The following is a 22,897-nucleotide window of genomic DNA, read 5'->3' as shown; positions in this document are numbered from 1 at the left end:
CATGAGAGACGAGCACTTTTTTCATAAAAGGGACTCACATTTCAATAATATATTTTCTAATCTCATGCAGTATTTAAAGAACGTGTGATTTATTTCCTGTGCTCCACTCCACCATGGCTATTTTAAGCACTCAAACCAACTTTAAACCCTCTTCTCCTCTCCTGTCCTCCTCTGCTCCCTTCTCCTCTCCTGCTAATCAACGAGCAGATGTTTGGGAGGGACAGATGCCACTCTCTTTCTCCTCCCTCCTGTCCTCCTGTCACTCCTCCTCTCCCCCTTTTTAATCCCCTCTGAATTTCTTTCGGTCTTGGCTTGCAAAATCTTTAAAATGAAGGAGCTGTTGTCATGTGAGCAGACACCCAGCTGGATTCATCCCTCCCGCCTTCCCTGCACAAACCTGTTCATCCTTCCTGATGAAATTAATAAAGCTTGTTCGTGCGCTGATTATTGAACCGTGTCCTTTGTTTAATAGACACGATGGCATCGTGTTCGCACGCTAAGACGGCATTCTTCATCGAAGCATTTTCAATTTTCATCAGCCAAGGATCAATTTACTCCTTCCCTTTGTTCCTGCTCCTTGTTCCACCCTCACTCTCTTTGCGCACTTATTCTCATTTTGCAAATTTGGCATGGACAATAGAGATCAGTAGATAGAGACAGATAACATAATCAGAGAATATGATGAGAGGACTTTGCATGTGACCCATGTTTCACACTCATTTATCACAAATTTCAGATGAAAGGACAGGTAAGTCAATTAAATGCTCATATATTGCAAACAAAAGAGGTTTTATTTAGCAGAGGAGAGCCGCTACTGCTGCTTTGTCATTCATCCCTTCATCAGGAATTATTGCCTATTCTGGTAAACACTGTGTGCCATTTGTTGTTATATAAGCTGACTTAGATAAGATAAGAAATGGAGATGCTGGGGATTGAACCCAGGACCTCATACATGCGAAGCACGCGCTCTACCACTGAGCTACATCCCCCTCTGCATGCTTTGGTATTGATGTCAGAGTGAGAGAGAGAGAGAGGCTGGTTTAAACTAAGCAAGCTTAAACATTAATTCACTAAAACACATTGTGCTTTAAATCTTTCAGTATTTCAAACTGACATTTCTTGTATTTACAGTCTTTTTGATGGCTCATTACCATGCACACAGTGCACATTACAGCCACTACTGTAAATCAGCAGAATAGCCTTAAAACAAAGCATGCAAATTCGTGTGGATCTGCAGAGTGCAGATAAGATGTTGACGCACTTGATCACAGCTCTACCAGTGGTCAAAAATATCACTGGACAGCTTTAAGTGTTTGACAGAAGATAGCAATTTGCTTTAAAGTGATATGTTTGGTTCTGTATTTGAATGTGGAGTCACTGAAAAGGTCATATCTGCAACAATTTTGTAAGTCTTTCCATGTTTTAAAAGTTAAATGAGCACAAAACACAGTTAGTCAATTTTACGGCATCGTGATCAAATATACTATTTGAGTGCAGCGCATCTACTTCATTTTCCAGCTCACATTTAAAGGCTGTTACAGTTAAATGAATTTGAATGTTACAGTAAATGGAGACTCACTCATCACTCATTCATTCAGCATGAAAAAGCCTATTTAAAGTGAGCGGCGTGTTTTTTCCTGCTAGTAATGACATTTCATTTAAAAATCAGTCATTTGGCCCCAAAAGAATCGCGGATATGATCGATATGTGACATAAACTTTTAACATGATGTATGTTCAACATATCAGACTGAGGATTTATGTAACTGCAGACACATAAAGCCAAAGAATTATTTCATCAGCGATCCACACTGCAATATAAACTGTGTAATCAGCCACTGAATCAGCTGAATGAAATAATCTGCTTCCACTACATAATCACCATCTCTCATCCTTTCAGTCCTGGCTGCGGTGTAATTATTTGAATGTGATCTTACACAGTCTGACAGGAATGTAATTTTTCCTGTAAATGAGGGTGAAAAGCTTATAATGCAGTCATCTTACTTTTCAGCATACTTGCAGAGGATGGATTTAAGTGAATTGAGCCAAAGAAGAGGTTATTTTTATTTCCCAGGCAGTTTTTAAGCAGATCTAATTTGGCACAAGAAAGTTATATAAACTGAAAGTCAGACTCTTTTATCTTTTAAGTTGTCATATTTAGAATAACTGCATTAACATCGTCATTGGATTCCCCCGCTCAGCCCCTCTTCCCTACTGTATATGCAGTATGTAAATTTGCACCAACGGTCAACATTTTTCTATCTCTAACCAAACTTCCTTCCTTATATTTCTGCAGTAGAAGTTTCATCAGCTTTCCAAATGATTGTTCCACCTTGATGTGAAATTTCAGGAACTAATTTCTTCCGATGACTCCAACACCATGTGAATGCACTTAAGATTAAGGTGGAAACAGAAATTTTTCACCTATTCCTGAATGTAAACAAGCAGCCATGTGGCGGCTCTGTGCAGCTGTGCATAAGGAGGACGGTAATTAAGTCAAATGCTGCAGCCAGCTACTGCTCATTTTAGCTGCTTTAATTATTTTGTTACCTTATTTAACATTTTACACTGTACCCAGAGCTGAATGCATTAGGAATGTTGTACAGAGTGTGTAATGCGCTGAGTTCTGGGTACAGTATAAAAATAGGCTCAGCACTAAAGCTGGACTCTGTACAGTTTTATAGATCTGACTCCAGCACAGCCAGAGCTTTCCTCAAACAATGAATGCTTTGACACAGAAAGGACTTGAGCAATGCAACTCTGAAATGGGAATATTCCACATCTGCTAGGACCCACATTGCAGCGCAGTTATAAAGCCGACAGAGGCAACCAGAGCCAGTCAAAAGCTGTGGCAACGTTTACTGTAAAGGATTTAAAATCTCTGCGCTATCAGCCACCCACAGCAGTTTATCTTCCGGCACTGGGGGCTCCACTTACAAGGGTGCTTCTGCAATAAAAAAAATCTACTGTGAAATCTACCATAGTGACGTAACTTGAATGTCATTCCTCTTTAAAATGTACATTTATTCATACTGTAAAATGTGTAGACATTATAACTGCAGCTAACGATGCCCAGCGCACCCACTCCCTCACTCTTTTGGGTTAAGACTACTTTAGCTGGCTGGGTGAGAATCAAAACATGTTAAGAACAGCTTAGCGCAGAAAGGCTATGTCTTATTGTTCCAGAGGTCACTTTTTATCACGAACAAACAATGACCCCAGTACATGTCTACAAGTAAACTAATGACAAAAACACAAACTTCACACTCATTTTGTGGTGAAATTCTGAAGCAAGGGGTGGTGGCAAGGTTAGCGTTTGATTTTCAAAAAGCTTTGGATATAATTCAAAGCAGTCATGTGGAAGTTGACTAGAAGCATTAGCATTTCCTTAAAAGGTAGTTTGTAGCGTACTATAAGAGGTGCAACAGTGGTACTTGTTATGAGAGTAACAGAAAATGTAACAACATCAATGGAAAATGGCTGTTTTGTACCTCATAGTGAATAAGAAGTTATTGTAGTTAATGCTGTTAATAGATTCTTACACCTTGCAAGTAATTCTGGAGACAGATACATGCATTGCTAAATTAAATTATTTATAAAGACATCTGTTGGCTGCCTCACCTGTAGATTAGATGTTTCACAACCTGAGCAGCTATAAACACCAACACAAACGTTTGGTTCCTCTTCCTCTGCACCCCCACATTCAAAATCTTGTATTTCACATTTATACGCTGTGGATCACAGAGTTCTTTTTTTCCCCTTTTTTTACACTAGTCATGTATTAATGTCACAGTGAGCCAAGGAGCTTCACTTTGTACCAAGCACTTGTTTCTTCAATTGGATCTCAGCAGGGTGGAGGGGTACAATGTCGTCTTCGCCCCGGGCTCTCTCCTACTCTCTCCTCTTCTCCACACAGTTGGAGTGGGTTAACAGGATTAAGGGGACGTGCATCGTGTTGGGTGGAGCGCTGAATATACTGGAAGTGCCTCCATCATGGTATGCAGTGGGACAATGCTCGGAGAAATCATCATGTAGCATATTTAGGTCAGATTCAAAAGAATGTATACGTTAAACATACGCAATACTCCCCGGGGACAATAAAGTCTTAAGACTGAGTGATAGCCACCTAGCTAGCTAGCTAGATAGGTAGATAGATAGATAGACTGAGGTGGTTCTGTCAGGGGCTATTCATCTTTAGATCAGCATAATGCTGTGTACATAAGGGAGCTGATGTTGGGGTAATCTACTTAATCCGACTGGGGGTTGAGTCATCTTCACAGGCTCAATAATTGATAGCACCATCTGCTGTTGAATCAATCTACCACAATGTCATATGTATGGAATTAGGTTAGTGCAGTGCAGGGTAATTATATTTTATCTTTCCCATCAGGGAAATGATACTGTACAATTATATTTCAAAATGTTCTTTCATCATACTCACAGTAAAATGAATGCGCAAAAACAGTTCTTTGGGTTGATCGATGTACCTGCTCCAGAGCAGATCACATGAACTCATAAAGTAGTATAACACGTTACAATAATTTCATTTAATTTAATCATTGTTATTTTTCCCACAGAACTAAACTTAATGGAGATTGTTATATTTTTCAAATAATTAATCTGTTTTTACATAACATTAAGCTAACCATTTATTCTTTTTTTTAGCTACCAGTCAGGTATTGCTTGAATGGGAAATAAAAGCTCCAGTTCAGAGCAGAAAACAATCCCATCCTGCTGTTGTTTCAGGTGCTAACGCTTCAAATGTTAAGAAATGGAGGGTTTGAGTTAACTGAAATGATGTGTTTGGGATGTTCTTTGCTTGTGCAATTTTCTTTTCTGGTCAGCTGATCAGGTTTTGTCTATATTTATCTTTATATTAGACTGGCTAAGCTGTGACACCATGAGTGCAGTGGGTAGCTCTTTTAGCACTGTGAACATTTTCCCTGCCAGAGCTCTGTTCTGAAATGACCAGTGATCAGTTTCACAGTGAAGTAATCACTGATCTAAATACTGGTGGTTGATGAATATACATATATCAAAGTTATATTTTTAACTCCATTGGAAGAATAAAAACCACTGATTGCTGTAATGCTTTGTCAGTGGTGGAGACAGTGCTAATCAGCATTTAGAATTCTATGCTGTGTTTAATGCACATATCAGTGTACACAGAGGGTTTCATGATACCTTGCTTAAGTAATGACACAGTGTGCCTAAACTGTGTCATTAATCAGACAGTAATAACAGCCTCATTGGGTATCAGTAATGGGACATCGGAACAAGATCATCTCTAAGATGATCTCATATACTGAGCCAGCTGAATTTATTATAGAAAAAAAATCCAATCTGCTTCAAATACAGGCCTGTTACACTCACTTGGGGGAAATAAAGACTCAGGTCAGTATTTGAGGAAACATGTTCATGGGTCACAGTTGACTCAGTGGCTAATGCAGTAGGCGTACTGGGGCATCGCTGCCTGATTAGCAACCATTGCGTTCATTGATTAGACATATTGGCATTAAATCTAAGACATCAGCCTGAGATGAACAGCTGCATGTTTCATTTACAAAGAGCTCTGTGGTTATTTCAAGGACGAGGTAAATGATTTTATTTCAGCTCAATGGCTATGCTACCTACATACTGGACACTCATTGAATAGCTGACATTATCCCTTTAATCCTAAGATTTAGGATGGTGTGTGTGTGTGTGTGTGTATGCGTACTCATTCATGTGTTTGCTGTTGCTAGATTGCGCTGGTGTATTGTCTATAAATAATGAATAAGTTAGCATTGTTTGAACATCTTCGACCCACAACACAGCGAAGGTTAGCGCACAGTTCTCCCAGCACACACACACACACAAAACCCCCAAACCTGCTAACATGTGCTAATGCTTCACTGATTAAGACGCTTTTATTAATGCTGAAAACAAGCACATGCACCATGTTTGTGATGGTGCAAGGCAGCTTTGATTTCTCTGCCAAGCATTGTGTTGCAACACCTCAGCTGCAGCCACAGGAGAACCATCTCGACATGTGTTTATGTTTCTTGGAAGCATCACGCATGTTGTGTTTATGACACCCTGGAAAGAAATAAAGGAACGGGGTGAAAGATTGACGATATAATACGTGAACGCTGAGAGCATTTCACGCACAAATTTAAGGACACCAGGCAGCTGAGAGTTACACCTAATTACATTATATCCAATGTGACATGCATGTGGCATACCTGATTAATAACAGTTGAAGGCAAGATGAGGTGTGTAATCACTGCATTCTGAGATAAGTCTTCTCTGTGTGGAAGCAAATCTCTTCTCGCTCTTCCTGTTGACAAAAATGCACGCAAAACCAATTCCATTGGAAATCTGCTTTGGAAAATGTGTTTTCTGACTCGCAACTGCACATGTTTGATGAGCTCTTATCGCTTAATCACTGCAACCAGTTAAGTCGTGTTTGATTTCCCTGTATCATCTCAACCTCACTGTTTGCTCAAAGATTGTGAGACGCTGACATTGCTCAAAGTTCGTCAGGTTCTTGCAACCCCTCTGGCTCCTGTGTGCATGACAGACAAGTCAAGTTTGAGGAAAGTTGGATAAAGGATGGTGAAATCTTTCACCTTGGATTAAGTACAAGGTTTTTCAAGTAGCCACAACAGTTGATGTCGTATCATAGGAAGATTCTGTAAGGGTACGGTTGGACGCACTGGCAATAAAACCTCAGTGAAGTATGGATCTGACACTGTGTTACATCCTCTCAACAAGAAGCATCGATTGTTTTATGCCTGACCTTTATTTGGAGGGTGATAGTGGCTGATAGGTTGTCACTTTTCTGAGAAATTGTTGCTTAATGCAGAGTTTTAATGAGTTTTAATGAGTTCTAACTGAATACTACACAATTGTGCGATTCTTCAAGCAAGTGCACTCAATACTTTACTTTTCTGTGCTTGTGCTATAGCTGCAATCTCGTCTTCAGATGAATTAGACTCAGAGTGAACAAATCTGTTCTCACATGTGCGCAGCAGCCCTGAACTTTTCTCGCTATTATCCGGTTGAGCACGAAAGAACCAAATGGAGTGTTTCCAGAAGTAGGACCAAAAGCGTGAGAGAGGATAACTTCAGACAATACCCAGGCTTAATTATTCCAACCTTGTCCACAGGTCAGGTGTGAAACTATGTTTAGTATTTTTAGCACAAAGAATCAAGCCATCCTGTGTTTCACTCGCTTAAAGGAAGCACTTCAAGCAAGAGGTAATTTTTGACTACCTTCCAACATTTGGATGGCAGGATCTTTTGCAGAGGACAATTCTGTGCAAAGAAACAAAGTCGGCTTCAGACATTGCTTCTATTACTCAAATGATTTCCAGTTGCAAAAGAGCAGCTGGCAGCATTCCCCTTATTATTTGTAGGTTAAGATTTCACACTTGGCTTCTACATAACCTGGACAAAAATCCACCCGGTCATGGAGCAGTTGGGTGGAATGAAGCTAATCAAATGCTTTAACTGGAGCATTGAACCAAATCTCCAGGCTTACCTGGGCTCAGAACTGCGGTTCAGCCCCACTGCCTAAAATCTTTTCCATCTCCGCCCTCGATAAAAACAGCAGATTCCATTGTTGGGGGATTAGTAGAAAAGGTTTTAAGCTGTTTGTTCCATTTCCTCCTCAGCAGAGGTGAGGCATGGGGGGGTAAATCAGCTGGCAACCAGCCAGCCGTGATACAAACACCAAGTAGTGGATATCACAGAGGGTAAGGATTGACCCCTTGCTCTACTTGTAATCTTGTTTAGCCAGACATTCTAAGTGAAATACACGCATTCAGCACATTTCTGCAATGATTTTCAATGGTTCAGTTAGACTGATAGCGTGAATGATATATTTATATGGAAGAGACGTGTGTTGGGGTGAATGTGTGCAGATGCAGCGCAAGAAGCGGAAAGCGTGATGGGGAGCAGGGATGCGGGGGTGAGGGAGGTAAGAGGGGAAAGAAAAAGAGATGGAAAACCAGGATTCACTAAATCTTAATTAGGAAAATGAAAGCCGTTAACTAAACGACTGTTTCTGTGCATGTGGCCCCACTGTTCCTCGGGGGAGAAGCCCCTCGCCTTACTGTGACCCCTCCCTCCCCCTCTCTCTCTCTCACACACACACACACACACACACACACACACACACACGCTGTTAGTGAATTTTAACTGGAACAGAATTAATATCCTTGAGTGCACGCATTACTTACACAGCAATTAGATTGGCCACAGTTTTGCTAGATTTAGTGCATGGACTTCAGACAAAGATATTCTTTTTCTTTTTTGTTTTAACCAAGTCACTGCTTCTCTGTCTGCCATGATGTAAAGGGACAAGGACAAGGTCAACATGATGTGTGTGTACGCCCAGCCTAAAGCTGACCAAGAATCAGCTCCCTGATTCCCAGCCATATAATTACATTTGCTGGAGGAGATGGCTTGTGTGTCTCTCTCTATCTTTCCTCTGTCTGATTTTCTTTTCTGTCATCCTCTTCCCCATAACAGTCCCTCCAGCTTCCACTATTAGTCACACGCACACACTCCTGCAGACCAGCGACAACCTTTGGCCTGCATAAGGCAGTGTCTAGTTTTGGCTGGCGCACATGCAGGAGAAGCGTGCACAGTGGGAATGCACATTAACAGACAAGTGACAATGCATAAACAGTCATGCACAGCGACACACACATTAGCCAAAGGAGTGCAGGGTCACGGATTGCAGTGTCCTTACATCAGGACCTGAATATTAATGTGTGGCGACAGATAAGCAGCCATGGCAATCCCTTTAAGGGTCATACTCCTCTCTGGTTGGTGCCTGTGCTTAATTTATGCCAATCTGTACGCCCGGTTTATGCAAATGTTGTGTTTCAGTTTGAACCAGTGCGTGCTGAGTGATATGAAGGACTCAATCAAGCTCACAGTGTCTGTGCAATCTTGCTCTGTCTTTGTGTCTCACCCCATTCTGTTAGCTGAGATCTCAGTAAAACTTTATTTTTTCTTAAATCTCTGCTCTATTTCGTTCAGTGCAAACCATATACAAGGCTCCGGATAATCAGTGCTATATTTTGTTTTAGCATTTGCCTCACCTGTCCAGAAGGGGGCAGCAGCTGAGCTCTGGGACATTTGAGTAAGGACAAAGGCAACAATCTCACCACCAGCTGGACTGCATTCAGTCTAAACAGTGACTGACACTAGACATGGATCTGAACCCCCAAAATGACATTGATAAATATGCCGACCACCCCAAAAGTCAAGGGTGGGCCTTTGTAAAAAAATAATGCCTCCAGCTCCAATGGTCACTGCAACCGTCTCCGATGAAGACATCCATTGTGATGCTGTCCGATGTTTAGTCATTCGAAATTCATTGGCCGCTTAAAGATGGGACACGCACAGTGTGGGCTTAATCAAGCTCGATTAGAGACGGCGCCACTCACTCCTTAGCTCCATTTGACTTTTTTGAACATCAGCTGCCTCACCTCTGACCCCGGTCCTCCCCCTCCTTCCCCCTCTTCGTCTATCAAATCCTTTAATCCGGGTTCCTGCGTGACCCCCTCCCTTTATCCTAAAGCCGGGGTACATGTCTGCACTCTGGCCCCGTGAAATCGGTCAGCCAGCATGCCTTGCTAGCCGTGCTGGGAGAAAACCCCCCGAAGAGGAAGCGGGAAAGTGAGCGCACATGGCTGCTGGACACAAAGGAAAAAATGAATGTATATTGAAATGTCAGCACTGAGTGAGCTGACGGGCTGCAGATTAACTATCAGTTAACTATCACGCCTGGCGTAAAAACAACCTATTATTAGGGTGTTTAAAAAGCTTGCAGACCATTAACCTCACATCTGCTATTTAATCATCTTTACTCCAAGTCCCGCCCCTCCCAACATGATGTCAGGATGACTGACAGGCGGATTAAGGAGTCCAGACCTAAAAAAAAAAAAAAAGCAGAAGAGGGAGGAAACTGGTGGAATGCTAAGTATTTAAAATGTTAAAATATTGTATTAAATAATATAAATATAAAGCTTATGCATTTGTAACATTAGCCTGTACTTTTTGTTCAAAAAACACTAAAAATTGTTTTCCATGACCACAGCCCACGCTTTTATTACGCATAGCTGGGTAATTCCAGGTAATTCAGTGTAGTGAATCTTAGGTGACACATTAGTTTACACAAACTACCGCAGTAGTTTTGTTTGCTCAGCCTACGTGTTCCTCCAGCTTGAATAACCCGGCCACTAACCCAGGCTCTACAGCCTGTTTTCAGATGATACAGGTTGATCTCATTTCACTTTTGTGTTGCAGGAATCCTCCTGGATTCTGTGACTATTGTAATGACACGTTTCACTGTAGCCACACGGTCTTAAAAAAAAACACACCTCACCGAGTGACAAAGCAGCATTTCTATAATAGGATAATATGGCGAAAACCCCGTAATTACTCCCTGACCCAACGATGGGTCCATTCCCACGCGAGAAATGACTCTTTATAAAACACACAAAACATGTTCGGTCAGTAGATAAACTTGACACGCTCGAGCTGTGACTCTTCTGCGGAAAGCAGGGCTACGTATGCGCACCTGTGTGCTGTGACATCACCACCTTACCTGTAAGGCACTCGCTCTGAGCCTGCTCGGAGGGCGGGGCCGTGCGCGCTCAGCGCTTCAGAGCAGTGCATCCTCAGCCCGTCACAATTCTCCATATCACGGTGATCCTCTTTCCTGCGCTCGAGCTCCAGCAGTACGGTGCGCTTTTCATTTATTTTAAATATACAGATCAAAATATGTTTTTCTCCTCCTGGGGTGAATTTACAGAGATAATGTTAAACAGAAAACGAGCGGATTTTTGTTTGTAGCCGCGGGACAGGATCGGCGACACCAGGGCACACGGAGCGGAGAGGAGAGCGATTCTACGGCTTATTATAACCCCGGGACATTGGACGTTATTCGACGGTACTTTGGATTACTTTGGTACGCACTTTGTGACTGGGGTACACCACAAATAGTACTACAACAGTTTATCCGCTGTTTCCCTCCATGTCGCTTTCATTTAGTGCGTAATAAAAAGCCCTCTTTATTTTCGGTGAGCGGGCGAACACTTCTTTGCGCTTTGTGGACGACGGGAAACCAGAAACCTGTAGCAGAATAAAAAAAAACAGGACGCCTTTATTCCATTTCCTAACAATCACCTGAACTTATTTTTCATCTTTAGTTTTTATTCCCCACTGAACTGGACTCAGACAAATCCAGGATCAAGATCAAGATGCACCGCAGCTGAACCCACGAGTCCGGGAGTCCTGGTGGTGAAATCGGACTGGACAGACCTCCAACCTCCTTGGTGCTGGACAAGAACTGAATCAAGATGACTCTCAGCGGTGCGATGTTAAGCCTTTTCGTGTTGCTCGTCTTTCTCTCCGCCGGATCATCGGCGGCGACTCTGAGCGCTCGCAGAGGTGAGTTCAACTGCAAGGTGGAGGAAAGCAAAAAAGTCTGGGCACCAACGTTGGAGCTCACTGCTGACAGTCAAAGCTAAAGCGGGCATTAGGACACGGCTTTTTTCACACTATAAACGTGTCAGTGTGCGAGTAAAAACGGTGCACAGCATCTTTACTGACGATCATGATAACAGATATCAAAACAAGCACACCTGGGGCTCTGGCAGCACATGCAACTTTAGAGGAGTTTGCGTGCCCGTATAGAGCTGAAATAGTGCTCCACAAACAATTAGCGATTTGGCTTTTTAAAAGCAAATCAGCCTTTACCCCAAGTTCAGGTTTCTTTTGTGTTAACTTCTTCTCTGCGCTGTTGTTGTTTTTTTCTTTTGTTTTACGCACACAGAGCGATGCCAAAGCTCTGCCTTCTGCCTTTATTGTTGCTTGATAAATGGTGATACTGGGGAAGCAGGCAGGTGCCAGACTTGTTCTGCTCGCAGCCAACAACAAGTGCACGGACTGGGCAGAAACGCCAGGCTGTGTGCTGGTTGATCCAGACACGTATCGGCTTTGAAATTTAAAGGGACAGTTCAGTCAAATGAGCTTTCTGCTGGAGGGATTGCTGCTTGTAGGGAATTTGTCTTTTTCGTTCGCCCTCCTCTGGAGAAGCCAAAGGTCAGAATCAGCGGCTCTGTGAGCTGGTAGTGATTCAGCATCTTTGCTGGGGGGTCTCTTCAGCAGAGAGGATGAAGACGGGCAAACTCAGTTGGATGATCTGGGATATTACCCTGCTGCCTAAGTGTAGTTTAAAAAAATACTGTAAAGTAGTGGCATTTTTTTCTTTCTTTTCAACTCTGTTTAGTTGGAAATTGAGAGAGCAATAATGCGAGGATAAAAGAACCAGACAGATTTTGTATAGCTATAAGTCAGAGTGAACACAAGACAAGCCCGGGCTCTCTAACAAGCTCCCTCTTTGTGCTGTGACCGTCAGGGTCAGGAGCACAGACTTGCCAGCCTTTCTGTTCTCTAAAAAGCAACTGACAGTTTCAATGAAAAAAAAAAATAAAAAATAAAATGAGAGGAGACATCCGTCACAACAAAATAAAAAGTCACAAAGAGCCATACTGTGTCCCTCCGGAGGCCGGATTGGTGCATGTGTGTGTGTGCTTATATCTTTTATATCTTTGTCCCTGTTGACTGTTTTCAATTTGTTTACAGGTAATAAGTGCCTTTGCTATCTTCTTCCACTCCCTTTTTCAATATTTTATGCTTGCTTAAGGTCCTTTCGTACTCTCTGTACCACATGATGGTGTTTACACGCAGATGCAGTGAGGAGGAAAAGATTTAGAGGTTGCGTCACTCTGCCTGTTGACCATTAACTGCCTGCACTTCAGTCACCTGACTGTGTTAATGGGCTTTAGCCCTGTGCTGCACTCTGCTGCAGCGCTTATTGTGCTTTAACCCTTTGTTTTTCCAGGTGTGATCAGCCCGCATCTAAATCCGTCCTCTTGACACGTCTTTGCTGTCGATCCGGGTTCCTTTGGCGGAATGAATGGAGTGCCTGTAACTTAGCTCCCTGGCTCTGTATTATTATGCAACTGTGGCCTGTGGCCTCACAACAAATCCAGTTGCCAATGCATAGCTCTGAGAGAGAGTGGGGAAGAGTGGGAAACATGCCGATATGTTGCCCCACAGAGCAATGCGTCTGGTTTTCACAATAAAGCAGTTGTAGTTTAAGAAGTGCATCAATAACTCAATCGTCTCTTCTGTTTTTTGGGCAGATCAGAAGCTTTGGAGACGAGATGCCAAGTGCAAACATGTAGGGCTTATGTCTTCATTAAAAACAACAACAGAGTTTTCGTTCAGAGAGCTGAAGTAGTTCCTGCCCTCTGGGTGTGTGTCTCTGTGCATGCTTCACTGTTTGGATGAGTGTTATGATGACAATGGGGGACTCTTATGTAAGACAGTGCTGTTGTTATGGAGCAACTTTTCAGGTGATGTGTGTTTGTCTTGAGCTAGATTTGCACGTACAGTAACATTTTAGCATGACATCCTCATGTCAGATGCTGTTCTGCTAATAGACTGCAGATACTGACTATCATTCAAAGCCAGCAGAGAATGAATCTCAGTGACTTTGGAGTCGTGTGGACTTTTTCATATGGCGCCATCAGAAGGTCAGACGTTCCAGTATTTCAAGACTGCACTTTATGCGAACAGACAGGCAGACAGTCATGCCTCACATTATCCATCTGTCTTGTGAAAAATGTTCTTTTCTGCCTTCCTCGTTGCAGTTATGATGAATCTGTTTTTATGGTGCTTGTTGGATGTGTTTATCAACTGGTGCTGTGGTTAATTAGACTGATGTGGGACTGTAGCAGTTCTCTGGGTAAGTGTTGAGGGAAAAGTCATAAAACTGCTCGGCTGAAATTACACGCTAAATAATGAAGTCACTGGGAGAGTGTCGGATTTTAATTGAAAGAAATCACAAACAAGCCAGTGTAGGTGGTCATCATTTTCACTTTCACGAACAGATTTCGATTTCTTTGCTCTCCACCCACCTTTGCATTGTGTTTATGTGCTCCCCCTCTGCCAGCTCCAGTTGCGCTGGTCTAGCAGCACTTTTAATGCTCCTCACATGAATCTCATTAGGGTGTCGGCACACAGGGAGGGTCTCTCTCCCAGTGGTTTGGTGACTGTGTGGATCAGGGTCCGTTTACAGAGAAACTAGAAGAGTTTGGTCTAATTTGATGAGCTCGGTTAGTCGGATACTATGCAGGTATATAAGCGTTATGTTGCTAACAAGGCCACCCAGCGTCCACCTACTGTACCACCTGCTTGCTTCCCAAAAACTATACTTTTTCCGTGTTTATAGTCAACAGCAGCTTAACACAATCTCTTTTCAAACACTTTTCTTTTCACTTGCCTTTAGTGATCAAAGATTTACTACTCGATTGTAGTTTTTTTGTTGTTGTTCCTTGGCTGGCGCTGACTTGTATGTGGAAAACATGGTTGGTACCATCATTTAATATTTAGTGTGTTTTCGGTTGGGAGATGGATGAGTGTGTGGTCATTGAAAACTGGTGTGGTCTGTGGACCTATTGGCAGAAGGTCAGCTGCCTCTGAAACCTTTTGATGGATCTTGTTGATTAAAGGCTCTCCTTCCATTGTCTTTGCTCCAGTTAAACCGTGAAAGAGTTTGGATTTGAGAAAGGGGAAAAATGCAGTGCTGTGAAGGAAAGCAAAGGAAAGCAGTGCGCTTTGTACCAAAATTCAAAAGGTATAATATTTATATCCTGAATAACTTGTTTTGATTATAGTTGGAAGCCAGAATTTTAAAAATGCAATTAACTGCCAAGCTCCATGTTGTATTTTACCTTCTGTGTATGTTAATAATTTAAAACAGAACACGTGTTGAAACTCATTGGTTCTGACTTGATGTGGCCATTGTGCATTCGTATGACTCATACTGTTACCAGGAAAATGATTCTAAAATTTCTCACTTGGAGGGCTTGGTAGGCTCAAAATTCTTGTTGCTGCGGTATATCCATGTTAGAAAGATGCCTGGGGATTAGGCCAGGAAGAGAGGAACTACTAAACTAACTGAAGCAGGCTTTGCCTGTGAGGGTACATGTGGACTACAGTAGATTATGTGTTTGTGTTGAGGATGCATTGTTAGTCTCCCACTGGGGAATGTGACGTGGTTTTGCAAAGACAAGAGACTGTCTTCTTTCTCATTCCCGTATCCCATTGTCTGTTTCTCCGTCATTCATTGTCTGCCCTACATCCCTCTCCTTCGTGGTAGTGAAGCTGATGGGGCCTGATGCAGTTGAGTGGTACCATGGGAGTGGAGAATGGCATCAGAAATGCTTTTAGCGCTTCTCTCAGTTTGGTCTGATAAGCTCTCGCCTCGGCTATAGCTTGAGTGCAGAGGAGGGGAAAGCTGTTGCATTTTAAAGTCTGCCTTCCAGTCTCTCGTTGGCTTCATCAGAAACACCTCCTCCTGACGCAAAGCTGATTTCTTTTTTCGTTTTATTCATATGTAGCAATTTGATATTCCTTTCTTAAGATCTTCTCTTTTTTCAACACGTTCTCACTTCCAAAGTGTAACGTTTTACGCCAGGTGACAAATCGTCGATATATTACGCTTCCGGGCACCCAACACATCCCTAGGTTACGAGATCGGAAAAATGAGGAAACATGAGAACTGTTTGGAATGAATCTACACATGTACGTTCGTTTTACTCAGATAGTGTTTTCCAAAGCTATTTAACGTCATTAAAGTGCTGGTTAAGGTTAGGGATAAGGTTAGGGTTAGGGCTGGAATAGCTAGAACGTGTATTACCACAGGAGCGTCATTCTACTGGATTTCATCCATAACCCGGCGCGTAGCATGCGTGGCATAAGAGCGCGGACGGTCACCTTTTGCGTTCCTCAGAAACGCTGTGGGACTTGAGAAATCGTCATTATATCACGCCTCAGGAGTTAGAACTGACTGCTTTTTCTCCCCTTTTCCTCATAAGTTGTTTCTTCTAGTCACTTTTCTTTTTCCTCTTATCTTCTAAATTTTCAAAAGACCTTAAGCTAACGCTAAAGCTAAGCCTTAAGCTAAGCTAAAGCTAGTTGACTCACACACCTACATGGATTTTTCTATAAAGTTAGTGTAAAATATTCGTCCAAAAAAGTGTCAAATCAGTTGAAATGAAACCAAAATTTGCTACACATGAAGGGAAGAAAGGGAGTCAAAGAAGGGAGGAGAAGATGGATAAATTCTCATTGACCGTTAGCCACCTACAGCAAATACTCTCTCACTCCTTCTTGCTGTCGTCACTAAAGTTCATTAGCTTCTCATACGCTCTCACTTATAAAGCGTCCTCTATAAAGCCCAGACATTTCAATTCTGAGAATTACGTTAGCTGCGCTCACGCACTTGTTTGTCAATGGTCAGCCCACACAGTTCCGCCTTGACTGGACTCTGTCAGAGCAAAGGTCAAACCAAGTCAGATGTCAGAAGCCATGCATGCACACACACACACACACTGTCTCTCTTACACACACACATGCATAGTTGACACAAGCAGATTTGTAGGATTACCAAGAGGATTTCATGATTGGAATTCTTTTCACTGCCCTAATTCTGCACCCCCTTTTTTCAGTATAGCTGTCCCCACTCAGTTTGATCGCCATGAACAGGTTAAACTACACGTCACCTGTAAGTTACTGCATAGGCGGATCGGTGGAGTTCTCCATCTTTCATTCATTCATTCCTTCATTCCTACCTCCTGCATTCTTCTCACTCCCTCGCTAATGGAAATCCTGCGAAAAGTGCTGTGTCATAATGTAAAAGCCTGCTTTCTTTTCTTTCTGTCTTTTTTTTTAAGCTGTTGAATATTCTGGAGTTAAAGTCGTGGAGGGTTTAGCAGAGAGAGCATTAGTGTGTATTACCTTCACAGGGCTTTAGAAGAAGTGACGGCCGCATACAGCTCAAGCATATATCATCAACTCATTGGGATTCACACCCGCTTCCCTTCCTCATCTCCTGCCTCTCTAGCCCTCTGTTGCGTGAAAATCCCATCTGATAGAAAGCAATCCGAAACCAATTATAATGCACTGCGAACAGTTTTCAGCGTTTAAACTGAGAGGGTACACTTAAGCCGTAGATTTAAAAATGTCTGTCGCTTGTTCTTTTAGAAATTCTAGTTAAAAGAAGCCTTTAAAACATTTTCATCAAATCTAGGTGACCCTGTCATGCTTTGTGTTTCCTGTCTGTGAATATTGCTGACTATCATCAGTTGTACAAATCAGAAGGGATTGTTTTGGCCACTGACTCAAGGTGAAGTGAAAGGGAGCGAGAAAGGACAGTTGGATTTTCGTGTAATGAACCGAGGAAAAAATAAGGGCTGAAGAGCATGAAAAACAAAGAGGAGGTGAAGGTGGAAAGAGGTCAGAACATTTAAAGTGGGTCTGAGTAGCTCGTGGAAAAGAGACAGAAACTAATAGATATTGATGAAATGAAGCAAAGACAGAGTAATTGATCTGTCTGATTCGGGACAAACCAACCAGACAGCGAGGACATAACGGGTGTCACAGGATTTGAGGCAAGGTCAGAGGTCGTGCAGGGTGACCTTGCTCAGGTTCAAACACTGCATCCACTTAACCTGTTAGCATCTCTGCGACCACACAGACTCTGCTGCAGTCGTAATGAGAGGATCCTCAGAGATTTGGCGACTGTTTACTCAAACTGATTGGAAGTCCTGAACCAACAAAAGTCATCGGTCAACTGACCCGTCAGTCCGCCGGCTCGTCTTTCTCTGTTTCGGGGTGTTTCAGGTCAGTGCGTGCTTCCATTAGTGGATGGAATGTGAAGGCACGCTCCATTTATTTGCCTCTCAGACACTTTTTGGTAGTTGATTCATGATTGAATGAGTGATTGGATAAGCTTCTAATGTGTTGAAGTCAAATGGCCTTATTGTGTGTGTGTTTGCTGTGTTGTTCTGTGTCAGCAGTAAGGCAAAAGGGGGGAGTGTATTAGGAAGAGGAAGGAAAGGCACACAGACACATCTCTCTCTTTCTTTCCTCTCATGAGCACAATACTTCACTTCCTTGAGCCTTTTCCTGCTTCCCATACTCACACGCACGCTCGCGTCATCTCGCCAGGTTTGTTTCAGGGCTTTCGATGCCCGCATGCCACCTGCGACTTTGTTTGCGAAGCCAAAATCAAATAAAACGCCACATGAACAGCATGTTCTTCTCCTAGTGTTTGTCAGAAGTTGGGTTAAAAGGTGGACATGTTAAACTCCCCACATCAGTGACCAGTCAGCTTTTTCCACTTTTGTGCCTGTTGGCATTTTTTACTCTCGGTGACAGCTGGAAGCTGGAAAAAGCCATCGTGTGCAGACTGCTGAGTTTGAGCACAGAAGAAATGTTTAGTAAATACTGCTTCCTCCTGGCACCGATGCTTCTGCTTATATTCAGTCAGATTTAAAAAACAATTAAGTAGTTATGGCGCAAAGTGACATCCCTCAGATTATTAAGTAGAATATTAATTTGTTAATGGGGCTTTATGTCTGTGTGGGCAGACAAGCTTTTATCATTAATAAGTTACTCCTCTGAAAAATTAATAAATTAGCCATGCAATCGGCTGGATTTCAAGTGAGTCTCTCACCCTGTGGATGAACTCCAACTCCAACAATCTGGGACAGACTGTGGTGAAGTTGGTGCTTGTTCTGCTCTGGTGAAAAATGACACCAATGAACCAGCTCTCCACCTGCTGCAGGTTCTGGTTAGATCAACCCTCCAGTTTGCAGTGGATCTCCAGAGCAGAAAGTCTAACATTGCCAGCTGCTGTCCAAGACAGAAAAGATGGGATGGGATCCTGGCTAAACATGAGATGGGAAGGGCTGTCAAAATAAGAGTGAGAGGGTTGTGCATGTGTAATTCGATCGCAGGATGACTTTGTTCTCTCGGACTAACACAAAAAATAAAATGCTGAACGTGAAGTTCTCTCTATTCTTAACACAGTTAGTACACACTGTTGGCCCACCCATGCAATGTCTATGTGTGGGAGACACTGCAGAGGGAAATATACAGGCCTATATGAGTAGACCCTTTCAGACTTTCCTTACTTTTTTCACACCTATTGATTTACTATTGTTATAAATGAGATGATAAACATTAACAGGGAATAGAGTTCACAGTTACAGTCCAGTTGCGATTGGTCAGTCCAGGCTGCTTGTGTGGGCTTCTTTCTCATACCACTTTGCAAATGCAAACGCAGGTTGTTGATAGTGAATACAACATTAAGGAAGTGGAACACTTCAGCTCAGTAATCTTTTGCTTTTCAGTAACAGACATCTCCCAAATCCATCTCCCATGCAAACACGGTGATGCAGCAGCATGATATTAGTCTCACAGCAGAAGTTATGTGATTGTTCCAGCCCTGTGCAGCAGTGTGAACCCAGTTTAAGTCTGATCTGTAGGTACCAGAAATTGGTCTGTAAATTCAAGTCTTACAGGGCAGTTTAGGTCTACAGTGAAGCCAAGCTACATACTCTAGTGATAAAGGCCTGACAGCGCCTACTAGTTTAGTATCTAACCTGCTGCTCCTGTTTTCCAGAGGATTGCTTTTCAAATATTTACAATGTTCATCATGTGCTTAATTGTTTTATATTCCTTTTATATTCCAAACAGCAAAGCGCAGAGCTTAACAGCAGAGCAGGCTTCCATTCCCCTGCTAAGTAATGTCAGAAATGTGAGTTAAATATTCTCTAAAGTTTCAAATTATAATCACAATCTGTGTGAACAAGCTTTATAGTTGCCACGTGAGAAGAGTAAACAAATAGGAGACATAGTCTATTGGGCCCAGGAAAAAGAACTGGAACAACAGGTTGAACTCGAGACACTTCATTGCAACCAGTTCTCAGATCCTAAGCATGGATGGTATTTTACACATAATTTACAGTTCAGTGAAGATTAGGAAAAACACTCTTTGGTCTCTCTCTCTCTCTCACTCACACACACACCACGGGGCGTTTGGCGGGTCATGCGGAGAAGGTTACTGCTCCTGCTATGATCAAGGTAACACACCAAGTCATAAAGTCAGAGCAGCGACTCCCGTCTGGCGCACACACACTCGTAGCCTTCAAAGAGAAGCTGAGTAACAGGCGTTCTAAATAAAAAGCGATAAGGCTGTCTGAGGCTGCTGTGTGTATCTGTGTGTGTGTGTGTGTGTGTGTGTGTAATAAACCGAGATATCTATTTCCTTTCTGTGAATTAGGCTTGGGACCCTTTGGCAGACTAGCAAATGAAAGCACCTCTCTGCACTTCTTCTCTCTCATTCCTTTTGTGCATGTGTTTATATGCATCCGAGTGTGTGTGTGTGTCTTTTGGCAGCCTTGGTTGGCACACAACCACGAGGTCCATTTCATCCGCACACACACTCACTTACTCGCACAAAGATTGCTTGACAGTAAGGGCTACCCTGCTGTGCTACTTTGTGTTCATTGATTGATAGTGTCTTCCGCTGTGGGGAGTTTCTTCGGTATTATTTTATGTATGTGCGTGTGTGTGTTGGTCAGTTTCGAGCAGACGTATCGACTGCGTCATAGTCTTGCTTCCTCGCTCTGATTTGTTGAGCTCCAGTTTATTTTTCATTCTTTTTATCAGCCTTTCTTCCTCTTTGGTATATTGACCTTCTGTCTCATTTGTTTTTTATTTTGGTGTGTGTGTGTGTGTGTGTGTGTGTGTGTGTGTGTGTGTGTGCTGTTAAGGAAAGCAGGGCAACACTGGAAACCATAAATGGCAGGAAACAGGCTGAAGCAAACAGAAAGGAAAACTGCCAGGAGTTCCCTTACACACACACACACACACACACACACACACACACACACACATCTAAGTTGACTTTTTAGCACACACTGATATGAGTGTTATGTAAACATGTATGTCTGATGTCCCTTAAAAAGCCTTAAAAGTCACCAGGATTTGCTAGCAGTTTCAGTGTGTGTGTATATATATGTGTGTGTGTGTGTGTGTGTGTACAAACTGCTCATTAAATACCCCCTCCCTCCTCCAACCACAGCCTCTCCTCTTTTCCTCCTGCGTCCCATACACCTCCCCCTGGTCTCCGTCCTCTGTTCTCTTTTTTGTGGTTTGTTTTAATTGGAATCTGAGGTGGTAATTACAGGGAAGGCAGTAGAGGAGGAGGAAGAAGGAAGCAGGGTCGGGGAGGGGTGGTTAAGAAAGAGGGACAATGAGAGGTAGGAGGTGAAGGAAAGGATCTGTATGGTCGTGATGAAAGAGGTGAGAATGGAGACAATGTTCAAGAGAAGTAGTTGTTGAGAACGGAGTGCTCGGTGTACTCTCAGATGACCGGGGGATTGTAAGGAGCTGCTTGTGCTTTAATTGTCTCGCAGACTCAGGTAGTGTGTGGCCCAGCGCTTACACAGTTACTGCCTTCATATTCACAAGTATCCCCCAGAAGTGGCCCTGCTACTCCCCAACACTGAAGATCATAGCACTCAGCTCATTAGACATCCTTAAACACTGATCCACATGTGTACTCATCATGTTTGCACAAAGATTTAACACTAGCTAACTCAACTAAAGACCTATGTGAACTGAATACAAGATTGTGAGTTAGGAATGTTCTTGAAACACCCTACAAAACTCATTGTCACTGGTTTGCCTTTTTGAGCAACTCTCAATCCTAATATAACAACAAAACGAACTTCTGCTCAATTCAATTTCAATTCAGTGTTATTTATAAAGGGCCAAATCACAACAACTGTCACCTCACAGGGGTATATATTATAAGGTAAAGGCCCTATGATAATACACAGAAGACCCCAACAATCAGACGACCCCCTATGAACAAGCACTTGGCAACAGTGGGAACGAAAAACTCCCTTTTAACAGGAAGAAACCTCCAGCAGCAGGGAGGGGCAACCATCTGCCGTGAGTGGTTGGGGTGAGGGGGGAGGGACAGAGGACAAAAGACACACTGTGGATGGGAGCCAGAGATTAATAATAATAACTAATGATTAATTGCAGAGTGATGTGTAAACACATAGAGCGTGTGAAGAGGTGAATGAAGAATAAACACTCAGTGCATCATGGGAAGTCCCCAGCAGCCTAGGCCTATTGCAGTGTAACTAATGGAGAGTGATCCAGCCTTAACTATATGCTGGAGGGTGTCCGTTTCCTGAACCCAAACTGGGAGCTGGTTCCACAGAAGAGGAGGCTGCAAACTGAAGGCTCTGCCTCCCATTCTACTAAAAGTAAAGTAAGTCAGCAGTTTGACAGTGAAGTACTCTATTGGGGTGATATGGTACTACAAGGTCTTTAAGATAAGATGGCACCTGATTATTCAAGACCTTGTAAAGATCTTGAATAATTAGGCCCCATTTGATTCTGAATGTAACAGCCAATGCAGAGAAGCCAATATAGGAGAAATATGCTCTCTCTTTCTAGTCCCTGTCAGGACTTTTGCTGCAGTATTTTGGATCAACTGAAGGTTTTTCAGGGAGTTTTTAGGACATCCTGATAATAATAAGTTATAATAGTTGAACCTAGAAGTAACAAATGCATTAACTAATTTTTCAGCTTCACTCTGAGACAGGATGTTTTTAATTTTAGAGATACTGTGTACTCTAAACAATAAACTTTTGAGCGTGTAATTCACTACCAACGTCTGACACACATCCCCAATCAGGATGGCACCAAACACAGTAAACCTAAGCAACAAAGCTGTGCTTCAGTAGAAGGTTAGCACAGTCACCCAGCTAAAGCAGGCTGATTAATTGGTTTTATTTCAAATTACTTAATAACCGACAGCCAAGAGAACATGATGAGGTCTGGCAGGAAGTGGTGTGTGCCCTCTGAGCTGGGCTCGGGCATCAGGTGTAGCCAATCAGCGATCAAGCCCAGGCAACACTCGAGAGAAAGGGCTGTCGAGGAGCATAACAGTGATG

The 22,897-nt window shown here is 42.7% G+C and overlaps 1 protein-coding gene and 1 non-coding gene across 2 annotated transcripts in view; one reads left to right on the top strand and one right to left on the bottom strand.

Moving 5' to 3' along the window:
* Positions 1-917: 917 nt before the first annotated feature.
* On the bottom strand, positions 918-989 carry trnaa-cgc (transfer RNA alanine (anticodon CGC)). The gene has a single exon. It is a non-coding gene; the product is annotated as a tRNA-Ala (tRNA).
* Positions 990-10,647: 9,658 nt separating this feature from the next.
* Positions 10,648-22,897, top strand: part of sema4f (sema domain, immunoglobulin domain (Ig), transmembrane domain (TM) and short cytoplasmic domain, (semaphorin) 4F) — a 57,026-nt gene continuing 44,776 nt past the window's right edge. The window contains exon 1 of the mRNA XM_005468036.4: positions 10,648-11,450. Coding sequence (XP_005468093.2) covers positions 11,360-11,450 — 91 coding nt within the window. The 5' untranslated portion in view covers positions 10,648-11,359. The remainder of the gene's footprint in view (positions 11,451-22,897) is intronic.

Source organism: Oreochromis niloticus, linkage group LG3 (genome assembly GCF_001858045.2).
Source record: "Oreochromis niloticus isolate F11D_XX linkage group LG3, O_niloticus_UMD_NMBU, whole genome shotgun sequence".
Lineage (NCBI taxonomy): Eukaryota > Metazoa > Chordata > Actinopteri > Cichliformes > Cichlidae > Oreochromis > Oreochromis niloticus.
The sequence above is the reverse complement of the archived record's forward strand: the minus strand, read 5'-3'. Positions and strand labels throughout refer to the sequence as shown.